Source organism: Cataglyphis hispanica, chromosome 6 (genome assembly GCF_021464435.1).
Source record: "Cataglyphis hispanica isolate Lineage 1 chromosome 6, ULB_Chis1_1.0, whole genome shotgun sequence".
Classification (NCBI taxonomy): Eukaryota; Metazoa; Arthropoda; class Insecta; order Hymenoptera; family Formicidae; genus Cataglyphis; species Cataglyphis hispanica.
The window spans coordinates 8,642,700-8,657,577 of record NC_065959.1 but is presented as its reverse complement, the minus strand read 5'-3'; the positions used below and the strand labels follow the sequence as shown (position 1 = coordinate 8,657,577).

Genomic DNA, 14,878 nt, shown 5'->3' with positions numbered 1-14,878 from the left:
ATGGTACCTAGGGTGCATCTGTATATTTGCATCTGCAGTTGCACGGAAAGAAACTGCGCTTTTATTCATTTTCAAGTTTATGGTCCCATTCCTATAGCAGTGGCATCCAAATATTTTATTAAGATATAAAACCTTGTTGTTATTATTAATTCAATTATGTCAAATTATTGAGTCTTGTTATTGTTATGTTTTTTTGCTTATTTTTATTTATCATTTCTTTTTCTTCAACTAAGGATTTTATGCACAATGTTTATTTATTTTAAATAATTGATGAAATTTCTTTTAGTAAAATTTTTCTATACAATTAAAAATCTTTTTTCTTTCAATATATTTATTTTATTAACCATTCTATATTATAATATCATATTACATATTGCATTGTTATTATTCTTATTATTATTAATGTAATTTATAATTTTAATGAAGAATATTCTACGGTTTATCAATTGTAGTGTGATATGAGCCATTTATAATGATGCGAGTTATGGTAAGTCAGGATAATTAAAATAGCTGGTAAAGTCGGTCAACGTTAATAGTGGCTGACTAAATACTTTATCACAATTTGCGTTATATGCGGATATATATATATATATATATATATATATATATATATATATATATGAATGTGTAGTGTGTATGTGCGTATTTGGTGCGTTAATATAAAAAGAAAATGTCGCTTAATAGAGCTCCTACTTGAACATAAATTTTGTTGTTTTTGCGATGCAAATTGAGGGACAGCGAGATATATTTCGAAGCGCTCTGTAACATCGTAGATAGAATTCGCGAATCGGGGAAGTTACATCTCTGAATCCGCGATTCGCTATTGATATCCTTTTACGGGATTGATATTCTCTCTTCGATGGCGTTGCGGGGGTGATCTTCCCTTCCTCCGTTACGAGATCACGTGAGAAAGTGCTTTCGTATGCATTATGCATCGCGGTAGCGAACGAACGGACATCGCTTGAAAATCTCTCGAATCGTGAACCACATTATGTGCTAAAAAAACTAGATAAAATTGCATTTATCCGGATAAAAAAAAAAAAAAAAAAATATATGAAATTGCGTCGTAGAATTTCGTGAGCGTCTCGCTATGATTACAATTTTATCAGTGGTATTTTATACTTTATTTTAATATATGAAGTAAAATTTTTCTTATCGAGAAAAAGAGAGAGAGAGAGAGAGAATACCGCGCTTTTTATAAATTATATTACTTATGATATGTAACTTATAATTATATTAATTTATAATATTTACTATTATTACGTTATTAATTAATTCGTATTCAAAAATAGTTAAATTATTGATTTGTATTTACATTAACGAATACATTCGGGGGATACCTACCATGTACCAATCTCGCTCGCTTTCGTTCTCAATATGTACGCGATCGCTAATGCAATTTCACGGTCGTATGCATGTGCAGTAACGAAGGCTTAGGTCAGCCTTTCATGTATTCACACGCTGCGACTGATTACGTCTTGTCCACACGCGATTCGCATTAATTTGGTTTGCCGCTTATATATTTTTGCATACCTCATCGTTCGCATTTCCGCCTCTAATTGCATTTCCACTTCACGCAAAACTGAAGAGCAGATGGAGATTAGCTATTTCGTTATCATTATTTAATTATATTAGTTATGCTTCTCTTTTTTTTTTTTTGTATTACTTTAAAGTAATAAGAGGGGCAGTGGGAGGGGGGGGGGAACTAATAATCCAGATATTCATGGATTTAGGAAGATTGGAAGCTGGGAGAGAAAGATCTAAGTATGTATCCGCGAATCCAATAATACTATCAGTAGACACCTCTCGTTCCTGGACTAATTTCGGGATCGCTACGCGTTATACATGAGAACCAGACTTAAGACTTAGGTCTCGACGGAGTTCCTCCGACATCGACATCGAGAAAGGAATAGGATGGCAGAATGAGGAGGGTGGGCAGAGGGGAGGAGGAAGAAGTCGCGGATTAGTTTCGCTCGCACGTGTGTTCACCGAGAACTCAATCTAGAGATTTGGTTTGTAGCCCGTGAGACAGAACGACGTTGCGACGATGTCGTCGTCGACGTAGACGACATACCCGAAAGAGAGAGAATACTCTAATCATGAAATCCTTAATCAGCCATCGCGTTTGTCAGTAGCTGTCAAAAACTTTTGAAACTTCAAGTTTGATGAGTCGTTGATTAGAGAAAAAAAAATAATTGGTTGAAAATTTTTAATAATTTTAATAAATTCAAAAATCCCCCCTTCCCTCTCTCTCGCGAGATGAAAAATCCGTGTCTAGAAGTATCACATCAACTTTTCGTCTTCAAGAAAGATGAAGAAGTATCCTTGTGGCATACTAACTACCCGGCAGTAGAATATATGTCTATCTCTCTTTTATCATCTAGATCCAAACATTTTTTTTTTTTTTAATTATATTGCAGAAGAAACTAATTGTGTAAACATATAAAATTGAAGGAAAGTTAATTTTTTTAAAGTAATAAAGTAAATTTATTTAATTAATTTGGCTTTACATTAATTTGATTAAAAATGAAATAATTAAATGTAAAATAGATTGATATACGTATTATAAAAATAATGAAATAAATAAATCGAAATCATTATCAAAATAAAATTAGTGTAAAGCCAAATGTATAAATTAATTGTATGTCGAAATAAAAATTGAAAATGTATTATTTCAATTATAAATCTACTTGCGGATTTTCCAGTAAATTCGATGGAAAAATCAAAAAATTGGAATGTGGCTGAAAGTTTCAGCAACTCGACGATATGATGATTTATTTAGCGAAAGTGGTGGATTTTTATTGGAAACACGTCGTAACTGGATATCGACAAGTGTTCAGATTTTAGGCTGGAGGTGAAAATAGGATTGGGAGTAGGAGGGTGGCAACGAAAAGGCCATGAGATGAATTTTAATAAAAGGCTGCGTTGGCAGTAAATTAATCGATTTGATATCGTCGAAAAGTTTTTTTCTACGGAAAGAATTTAATAACAAATTTTTCCAAGTAATTATTTGTGTAATTTATAATAATTATTAATATATAATTTAAAAATTTTATATATAATTTAATTATATGAAATAAAATTAATTATACTTTTCATATTTTGCTTTATTATACATGTTATTATATTATTTTTTAATTATATTATTAGATGACCTTTTTACATACACAGACAGATCTTTTCTACTGATTTGCATACATATTTTGCGCGTGTCATGTATGTAGGAAGATAGTCAAAACGATATCTTCTTATATAGGATAAAGGCCTCCTCACCCTTAAGATATAAAACGAAGATCGGAGGCCATCGTCGTCGTGAACGCCATTCCATGCATTTTGAAACGGCCAAATGACGTCTACGAATTATGTTTTCACGATCGTCTCTTCGATCTTTTTTTTTTTTTATGCCATCCTATAAGAACTCAATATCGTGTCATAAAATTCTGATGATTATTCTCGTAGAATATATTCTCATCTTAACCAAACACAATCATAAATAAAATATCAAATAATACATTGATGATATTTAATTTAATATAAGTATACAAATATATAAGTATATAAAAATATGTCTATATAATCTCTCAGCTTAAAGTAACAAACTTAAAACTTGAATTTTGATTAAAATAAGGAACTAATTTTTTCCGAAACATGCACATGCGCTTTGTTTTAGAAACATTGACATTTAAATTTGTAGTTGAATAAACTATTTTAAAAAAGTGTTCAATAATTAATAAAAAACATTAATCTTTTTAGATGTTCAAAATATATATTCAAGGCATATTTAAATATTAATAACTTTTACTTGACTGTAACAATCTTACGCGAATTTGTGATAATAAGATCGATATATAAAAAAGTTTTATAAAATTGATAAAATTAAAAAAATAATTATTTTATTTTTTTAAAAAAATTTAAAAAAAAAAGAAAGAAACATTTTTCCTCGTCTTTCGAAAATGTTTTATGCTTTCTGATACTAGAAACTCTTGAGCGCACTGACTGCAAATTATGGTTATACAAAGCAACTTTTGAATTTATATATTTACGTCAGATTTATATTTATGCACTCGTAATATTATCTAGACACTTTACTCTACCATTTCTTATCTTTTTCTTTTATCTTGTCACATCGCGAAAAAATGGCAACGGCAATTGCATTTTTATCGTTTGTCCTCGTTCGCGAGGAAATATTTGCCGAGAATATTTACAACGCCATGAACATTTTTTTTTTTAAATTGATACTGCATCAATTGGCATTCGATCTTTTTTCACAACGAAATGTTACTGCCAATTCATTGTTAAAATGCGTGCGTTCAATAGTAAATTGTCGAGAGTAGAAAAGCTTATTTCTTTCAAAAGTCATTCTATAAATAAGAATCAAATCTACATTTTCTTTTTTTTTTTTAAATAAAGCTATAAAAGAGATTTTCTAAGAAATTATGAGTATTAAGAAACATTATATTATATGTGCAATCGCAAAAAAAGAAACAGATTAATTTTTACATATGATACACACGTATAACATATTTTTTATGCTAACATTGTTAAATCTAGACATTTTTTATCGCAGAAAAAACGGCACAACGTTGGAGAAGTTTCATCTGCAGATCTCAAGATTGGAGTTATATCCCAAGAATTCAAAATACGTGGACCAGTTGCTTCACGAGATGGCGACTAAGCCGATTCTTCATGTCGGTGAGTATAAAAATATAATTTTTAATTAATCGCATAAAGTTTGTAATTCTCAAATAGTGTCTTTCATAAATCATTATTCTTTCGAATTTTTTTTCGAAATATTTGCCTTTTAATCATATTTTATTTTCAAATATATTATTCATTATATGCTATTTAAATTCAGATATTATTTTGCGTTTTCTTTTTAATTTACGGAGCTCTCTTTTATTATAATTATTATATTTTCCTATAATTTTAACCCTGTTCTTTCAAAATCGAAAGAATTTCAATTATTAATAATATTAATTAATTCTTTGACATTCATACAATTGTCCAGTGATAGATTTTTGCAAAATGTCATACGAAAAATTGAGATATCTCTCAAACATTAGTTTGTGCGTAAAAATGTTAAGAGTTGTTTTATATCTTATAGGGTGCCACCCAATAATAACGATGTTATGAAGTTGAATAAAAGAAGGCGAGGAAACAAAAATTGTAGTGAAACAGATAAATGAAACTTTCGCCGTAATAATTAATATTCCGCTCCAATTCGATCGAGAATAACAAGGACCGTTTTAATTAGTCATGGTAATTAATCTAATTATCCACGATGATTGTAATTATATATAAGTTGACAACACCGTCACTAAGTCGTGAAATATATTTGACTGAATTAATGCAAAATGATCGAAAAAGAAATAAAATTATAGCTGATATCAGTATTAGTATTTATTTATAGCTGATATTAAATTATTTCCCGCATGCGAATTAAATATTAAAAATATAGTAATTTTGATTTTATTTTCTATATTAATGTAAAAAATAATTAACACTCACTATTCGATGCACAACGGCGAAGTTGTAAAATATAATTACATCGAAATTATACAAAGCAATGTTCAATTAATTAATATTTTAAATAATATTAATATATATATATCGTTAACATTAATAACATTTCAAAAAATAATAACCTTACGCTATCAATTTTATTTTATTGTTAATAATATTTTTTCTCATAGAATAAAATATTATAAAATATTTAATAAATAAAATATTTAACTTTAAAAACTTTCAAAATTTTGTTTTTCCTACAAGCTTGTATAAAATATGATAATTTTTTTATAGTAGTTTTAATTTTTTTTAAGAATTACATATGTATAAATCTTAAATAATGCTAAGAAATATTTGTATATATAATTATTAAGTATAAATCTATTACTAAATGTTTTAAGTATTTTAATTAAAGGTTTAAATACTTAACAATTAAATCTACAATATTTTATATACATTCTGTATTTTATATACATTCTATATTATATACAATAATATAAATATGTGATAATATAATAATGAAAGTAATAATTAAATGTATGTAGATATACATATAATGATATAACGTGAGTTATTCACAAAGATAAGCGGGCAATTAGTTTCATAAATAAAAAATTGTAATAAATTTGGAATAAAAATAGCAAATTAGTGCTTAATTATGTTTTATTAAGCATATTTGATTTCTGATAGAAATTCCAGGTTAACAGAAATAAAATTATTGAAAGGCAAAATTGAAAAGTATTTTTTTTCGAAGATTTTCTTTTTAATATAAGACCCTTAATTTTGATAAAAAATGTAACGTGAAGAGAAAACGGGTAACAATCATTAAAATGTTGCATAAGATATTATTTCTCTTATATTCCAAAAATGCAAAGAAAAAAGATAATTATTTATAATGCGGATCAATATTTTTCATATTATTACAGAATTATTTAAAATTTTCTTATTTTTGCAAAAATTTGCAAGAGCTTTAGAAACATTCTGTGTGTGTGTGTGTGTGTTGTGTCTATCTATATGTGTGTGTGTAAAATATGCAAATTGTCGATTGATCGTGTTAGTCAATTATAAATCGTCCTGACGGCACATACCTAATTGTAGAATCACGAATAGTCGCAAATTTGCATTTGTTTATTAAAACGCTATCGCGACATGGAGGATAAATTTGATTCTATTTTCCGCTGAATATATCGATCTCGCGATGCCAACTATATCAATTTCTTGAATATTGTATACTATTTCAAACTGTAGACGGATATATTATTGTATGACCGCGACGACTTATTACTGCTTAACAAATTATCGATTTGTTTTATTTGAAGTTTGTAATAAAACAAGAATTAAATAAATTGCTTAATCCAATCGTATTTTATTAAAAGTGCCCTAATTATTTCATAACATTTTATAATTAATAATGTACAGAAAGCTTATGATATTTCATTCAAAATTATTGAATGGGATTTTATAATATTTAAATATAATCCCCTTTTTTTTATTATTTATCAATGATTACAACATGTAATCACGCACACACAAATAATAATAATAATTATAAATTAGACATGTTAGAGGATATATTTGACATATTAAGAAAAGAGAGAGAGAGAGAGAGAGAGAGAGAGAGAGAGAGAGGGAGAGGGATTACACTAATATAAATTATTATAGCAATTCTTGTATGAGAAAATTTTAATTTTTTAATTACGCCAAGTATATATTTTGTAATGTAAAGATTTATCGGTTGGTTTGTTACAGTTCAGAAGGACGGCGGCACGCAATTAAAATTAGTCATTGACTATGGTGATAACATGCAAGCATTATTTAAACCAATGCGGTAAGTACGCCATTATTGCTTAAGTATAAAAACATATAATTTAACTATTTTATTGTCGCTTCTTCACCCTTATATTCCCTCTTTAATATATATCGTCTCTTAATAATTATTTCAATATCGTAGCGGATATAAAAAAATTATATTCAAATTAAATATATACCAAAAAGGTAATATATATCAAATAATTGTGCGCGTGTAAGCAAATGGCGCTAATTAGTGACAATCATGTGCAAATTACGAGAGGCAGGTCAACTTCCACGACTTTCGCGAATAAAGACGACGGACCACTGCCGCAAAGTTCTTGGTATATCTTGGAGTCGCAGGCAGGCAATGCGCGAAATTACTTCGGCAGTTTGTCGACGCTCAATGGGCGTCGCGACGCCACCGTAGGACATCGTTCTGATAGCGCCTACATTAATGCCAAGATGTATATGAAATCTCTCTCTCTCTCTCTCTTTTATCGGAACAAATTTAAAAAATGGAATTTGAATAAAAATTTTAATGTATCTGCGAGAATTTTGCATCGTACTGATCTTCCAAAAATCGATATCGATAAGTTCTGATACGAAACGTATCACATATACATACGTAATCACGTCTCTCGTCTCACGTCTTCTCGTTGACCCAAGTTACGCGGATTCAATTACGAGCGCAATTATATAAATGATATCTCGAGAGCGTACACCCCTCATGCTGTGAAACACTCTCAAGCAGCCTTACAGTTCCTTTTCCTTTGATCGTCCCCTTTTTTTTTTTCTCACCACTTCTTCTTTTCTTTTCAAGACGCTTTTCTCGTAAATGATACGTCACACGCTCCATTGTTTCCGAGGATACGTGTCTTTTTGCCTGATACCTTGTCAAACAGCGACCAATTCAATTGAAGTTCAATATTTCAGATATTTAATTTCGATCATTTTTATTTTAAATTACAATATAATAACGATTGTGCAAATATTACTTCCTTAAATCAGCTGACTTTGTCATTCTTCATTTTTAAATCGATATTTATATTAATAAAATAATATTTGTATAAAATAGAGAGAAGTATATGTATCATAGTGCGTATATAAAATTATGTGATGAGCTGTAGAATAATAAATAATACTTTAAACAATTTAAATGTATGTGCGCGCGTCGCATATCGCAACAGAATTTTTTTTTAACACTATCAGCGGAGAAGTAGCGATAGTGTCAATATCCAATCGAGAAAATCGAGAAAAATTTTTCGGACAAGCCTGATATTATGACCCTAGTCTCCCCGTCCCACTTGCTCCATCCCATCATCCCTTTCTCTCAATGATCCACACGAGTCCGGAACCCTTTAAACTTCCAGTGGGCCGAAGATTCTACGATAAGTGGGGCCGCCGCCGCTCGCGCGGCTTAAACTCCGGTAATAAGTTCGCCAATAAGTTCCTCCAAAAGTTTGCGACCTCGCGAGAGAGCAGTAGCGAGAATTTTGGGGCCAGCTCGGTCGCAATAAGCTCTCGTTACTCGCTCGGACAAAATTTATTTTATTTAAAAAAAGAATAAAAACACATTTTTTTACACACACACACACATATACAATATATATATATATATATATATATATATATATATTGTATATGTGTGTGTGTGTAAAAAAATTTGTTTTTATTCTTTTTAAATAAAATAAATTTTATATATATATAATTAATAATAATTTTATATATATATAATTATTAATAATTTTATATATATATATATATATATATATATATATATTCTTTATATGATTATTATGTGTGATTTATTTATTCCAAAATTTATATATTTTATATATAATGTAAAAATGCTATTGAAAGTAAAAAATATATATATATATATATATATATATATATTCTTTATATGATTATTATATATACAATTTATTTATTTTAAAATTTACATATTTTATATATAATGTAAAATATATTAAAAAATAAAGCAAAAATATTATTGAGTTGTCTGGGATATTAGATTCTAAAAGTGGTTCATCTTTACGAAACACTTATGAAGCAATGACCCATATTTTACGGAACAATAGAGTCCAAGTGTTAAGCGTTCTTGCAACATTTATAATTTAATCTTCTAAAATTTAAGAAGTTAAAGGTAGAGTTCTTTAATAGAAACGAATATTATAAATTGTGACTGCTCGGATAATCCGATTTCTGCGATTATATTTTCTTTTTTTCTTTTTTTCTTTTCTGAGATCGATCACAGATTTCATTTATATATGTGTATTTTGTGTGCATGTGTTTATTGTCCTATCTCGTGTGTATACATATATGTATATACACATATAACGCGCGGCTCGTAAGCCCGCACTAAGATCATTGAGTAAATATTTGATCGCGCTCGAGTTTGCGGAACTCTTGAAGCTCTCTCTTTCTCCCTCTGTCTCTCTCTCTCTCTCTCTCTCTCTCTCTCTCTCTCTCTCTCTTTCTTCCTCCTCTTCTTTCCTTTCTTTCGTCCTTCTTTTCCCTCCCTGTCTTCCTCCTCGTCTCGAAAGAAATCCTCAAGAGAAACTCAGGGACCAATAAAAGCCCGAGCTTTCGCATTGTCCCTTCGCTGCACTTCCCCGGCGAATAATTTTGATTTTTCTTTATCATACGATGTGTTCCGCCCGACTGCATGTTGAACAATTTGAAATTTATCATTCTAGAATGATGTGATAAAATATTTTATTGACAAGATATATGTAAACATATATAGATAAAATATGACAAGATGAGATAAGATGATTTTATTTTTAGTAGATGGTATTTGTGTTTGTTTATTATTGCGACAATCTTCTTTTTTTTTAATTTATGTGCAGTCCTATATATTTGGTAATGTCCTTATTTAGTTATCAATTCAATACCGGAGAAAGCATGAGATAATTATCAACTAGCGAGGGATTGATAACGAACATGGATTTATAACAATTGAATATTACGATACTGATGCGCACGTAAATATAAATATATATACACGTACACGCGTATATGTGTTGTTCAATTATATTAATTTATCCGCTAAATGAATAATTACGATGTGTAGAATGTATTGCAAATTATTAATAAAAATAATATATAATTACCATATATATAAATCCTTTTACAATTTTTTAAAAAATTGAGAGAAAAAGAGAGATATCTTTTGTTGTTTTTTTTTTTTATATATAAATTTTGATATACAATTTTTATAAAACTTTACATAAAAAGAAGTTATTTTATTAATGCAAAATTAAATAGTTTTACGATAGTTTATTTTGTAAATTATAAAATTTAAGGGATGACAATCTAGTAAATAGATTTATAATATATATATATATATATATGTATATATAATTGACATGATTATTGAATTATGCAATATACAGGACGATCACAAAGTCACGCGACAGATATCGATCGATTGATGCCGTAATTCCCTGTAATCTTCCACAATGTAGCAATTTCGTAATAATCCCTACGATATTACGCACGCGAGTCTTTTTCTGAACACGTTCATATATCTCTGTCGATTACATAAGATATTCCCAAACCATTTTACATACTCTTTTAATCCTTTCAAAATCCAATAGAATTTATAGATTCTAAATTCCCACGTCAAACTCTGTTTCCTTAAAAAAAAAAAAAAGTTTATTTTTAATGTAACGATAACTAAGTCATTATCATGCACAGATTCCCGCGAGAGCAACAAACTTTGCCGAATCATTTCTACTTCACTGACTTCGAGAGACATACCGCTGAAATCGCTTCCTTCCATCTAGACAGGTAAAATTATATGTTAACTTTTTTTTCGCATAAATATATATATATATATATATATCTATTGAGATCAAAATTTGATATAAATTTCATATAAAAACTTGTTTTTATATGAAAAAGAAAGAAAATAAAAATTTAAAATCAATTATTTGAAAAAGAATGAAATTAATTGCTTATGAAAATATTAAATAGAAACACAACGTAAATTTAAAAAATTCAAAGATATAATCCACATACAATATATTATAAATCAATTACATTAAATTAAATTCAATAAATATTACGAATTTTTTTTTCAACCTATTTTAAAAGAGTTCAGATAAATCAAATTTCTCAAGACAAAGATTGTATATTTTTTTTTCTATTCAATGAATACTAATTAGAAAAATAGACCTGTTTACAGGATAAAAGATTGACATAGAATTTTTCTTCGCGAGTTTAATATTAAATTCAATAAATTGAATTTAATTTATTTAATTTATTTAATATTAAATTAAATACATTTAATTTAATATTAAATAAATTTAATTTAATACTAAATTAATTTAATTAATTTAATTTAATATTAAATTCATTTAATATTAAATTTTTGTTAAACGCACAAAAGATCTCGTGTTTTTTTTTTTTTTTTATTTACAGGCTTTTGGGGTTCCACAGAGCGATGCCAGTAACCGGCCGAACTCTCAATGTTACAACAGAAATTTATCAGATTGCCGATGGCGAGCTGCTCAAGACGTTCTTTGTAAGTCCAGCTGGCAATCTGTGCTTCCATGGCAAATGCAGTTATTATTGTGACACCGCACACGCGGTTTGCGGTAGTCCCGACACCCTGGAGGGCAGCTTTGCCGCTTTTCTGCCCGACAAAGCCTTCGCCGCCAGGAAGGCCTGGCGACACCCTTGGCGCAGGAGTTATCACAAGCGGAAGAAGGCCCAATGGGAAAACGGTAAGGCACCGAGCGAATTTCTTCAAGAAATTCTGTCCTAAGAAATTCTAAGGATTATAAAAGGAAAGATAAGGTCTTTTTCAGCTGTGTATATTTTATTTTACATTCAAAGCGAATGTTTCACTTTTTCATTGCATCTTATCTAACTATTTATTATTATTATTCGCTTTAACATCTTTTTCCTATTACTTTTTTTGTGCTATTGTCATATCCTTGATTCAATAATCGTTATGTCATAGGGCCAATTATTATTATATTATTATTATAATTTATTAATATATATATTATTTATTGATATTATTTATTAATTTATTAATTTATTAATATTATTTATTAATAATAATTATATATATATATATATATATATATATATATATACATACATATTTTTTTTACAAACTTGCAGATTCCGACTATTGCTCCCTAGTAAAAGAAATCTCACCATATGACGAAGGTCGAAGATTGCTCGATCTAATGGACATGGCCGTCTTCGATTTTTTAACGGGCAATATGGACCGTCATCATTACGAGACATTTAGGATTTTTGGAAACGATAGTTTCACGTTGCATCTGGACCACGGAAGAGGTTTTGGGAAACCCTTTCACGATGAGACGTCTATTTTAGCACCTCTCTTACAATGCTGTATGATTAGACAGACAACTTTAAGTACTCTACTCCGGTAAGTCAGATTTTCGTTATTTTTAGAATAGTATTGCCCCTCCCCCCCCACACCCACACACACATAATATTTTAATAATGCTGTGTAATAATAATAATATTGCATAATAATTTCTGCAATAACTATTCTAATTTTAATTTTTTTTTAATGTCAAATCTCTCTTTTTCATATATTGTTAAAAATTATTATCATAATTATAGCTATGTATAATAAATATGTAATTAATTAATTGAAAACAATTAATATGAATATAATAAATATAATAAATATGAAATTAATTAATTAAAAACAATTAATTTTTTTAGTTTCCTTTACAAGAGTTTGAATCATTAAAAAAACTGTTTTATATTAATCACTAAAAAGCTTATCATTGAATTTATCGTTCCAATTGTAGCGGTATAGCAATCTCTCTCTCCAATGACACAATTTAATATTCAAGTGTCAAATGTGTGTGTGTGTGTGTGTGTGTGTGTGAGAGAGAGAGAAAGAGAGGGGAGGAGATATGTGTTTCATGATTAGAGTAACTAGATGATATCGGTAAGGCAGAAGCAAACAATTTGATTAGAAAGGTTTTTTTAATCTGTATCCCGGCGTTAATCTCCCGCTTGACATTATTTATCGGTTTTCCATTTTCGATACTTTGCGCGTTCGCGAAATTCAGCCGGCTGAGCAACGAATTTATCGCGCCGCCCGTAAAAACGCGAATCTGCATCAAAGCGAAGATTCACGACCGTGACAATTCTGATAAAAACGCAGTCCCCGCCCGTGATTGGCCTTATCGCCAAGTTTTTGCCGGTTCCTTTTTTTTTTCGACAGAATCGAATTCATGCGGCGCCGAATCTACCGTCGACTATTCTGAATTGGAAATTTGGCCGATCGACAGGCACCGTCTATCACGCTCGATTCGTTGAAGAATCGACAATTAAAAATATAATTGCTCTCATATGTGTATCAAATTTCAACTTTCTCTGAGAGAGAGAGAGCTTGTAAAAAAATATAAGATCTCTTGAAATGTATGTTACAAGTCCTCTAATTCTCACAAACACGCACACATATGTATAAATAAGCTTATGCGTATAATATTCTTATACATATAAATAGATCATATACGTATATGTATAAAACTTTATATAAATCATAGAGAACAATTAAACTTTCAAATTCAATATTTCTGCCAGGATTCTTTGGAAAAATTGACGTGATTTAAATGTGTACTGTTATCTACTCTTACGTGAAAGAGATAGCGCACTAGATATATAAAGATATTGAATATTTTATTGATTGTTTGACACACTTAATTATGCATTAATAGACCATTAGCTAACTATTAATTTTTAACGCGATAGGAAGGAGGAGTCTTTTTATACTTAAATGCTTATTAATGCGTTAATGCATTGTCTACATTTTTTAATTATTAGATAAATAAAATTATATTTTTATCTACGATATATTAAAAATTACTGTTATTTTTTCTGTTAACAAAAATAATAACAATTATCATACCAAAGGGAGAAAGAGAGAGAGAGAGAGAGAGAGAGAGAGAGAGAGAGAGAGAAATTATATATGCAATGATTCTACTTCTAATCCATAAAAATTATATATGATTAATATAAAAAAATATATTACAAATAGGCTTTTAAATTTCAAATAGATGCTGTTAAAAATTAAAATTTATAAGCACCCATTTTAACATAAACATCTGAAATGTTCATCTGTAGAAAACGAATAGAAACATATACACATATAAATGCATCGCTGAATTAAAGAAACCTACACGTCTATTAAACGCATTATTGCAGAATAATTGCTTCCTGCTGCGCTGTTTCGTCGCATGAACCGCTGATTGTGTCTTCTTTTTGTTAGTTCATTTTCGACAGTTTGCACGGCGACCGATCGCCCGACTATCGACCAACGTAATTACGATAACAATGAAGCGAAATTGCTTGCATCGCCATCAATTAAACAGTTGTAAATTTTCAAAAATAATACGGAAACATTTTTTACATCATTAACGGGCTACCTTGAAATGAGCAGGCCGCGGCTAATGTGACTGAAAATAATTTTCCCAATATGTATTAATTAAATATTTCTCAAGAAAACAATATTGAGTTGGAAGGTTTTTTTTTTCCGGTTTGATAATAGCCTCGAGACGCTTTTCAGAGCGAACGT

The 14,878-nt window shown here is 29.2% G+C and overlaps 1 protein-coding gene across 2 annotated transcripts in view; it reads left to right on the top strand.

Moving 5' to 3' along the window:
• Nucleotides 1-14,878, top strand: part of LOC126850670 (uncharacterized) — a 33,194-nt gene that overhangs the window by 13,498 nt on the left and 4,818 nt on the right. For both annotated transcript variants that reach the window (XM_050593902.1, XM_050593901.1), the window contains exons 2-6: nt 4,568-4,692; nt 7,255-7,333; nt 10,999-11,091; nt 11,725-12,029; nt 12,436-12,709. In XM_050593902.1, coding sequence (XP_050449859.1) covers nt 4,568-4,692; nt 7,255-7,333; nt 10,999-11,091; nt 11,725-12,029; nt 12,436-12,709 — 876 coding nt within the window. The remainder of the gene's footprint in view (nt 1-4,567; nt 4,693-7,254; nt 7,334-10,998; nt 11,092-11,724; nt 12,030-12,435; nt 12,710-14,878) is intronic.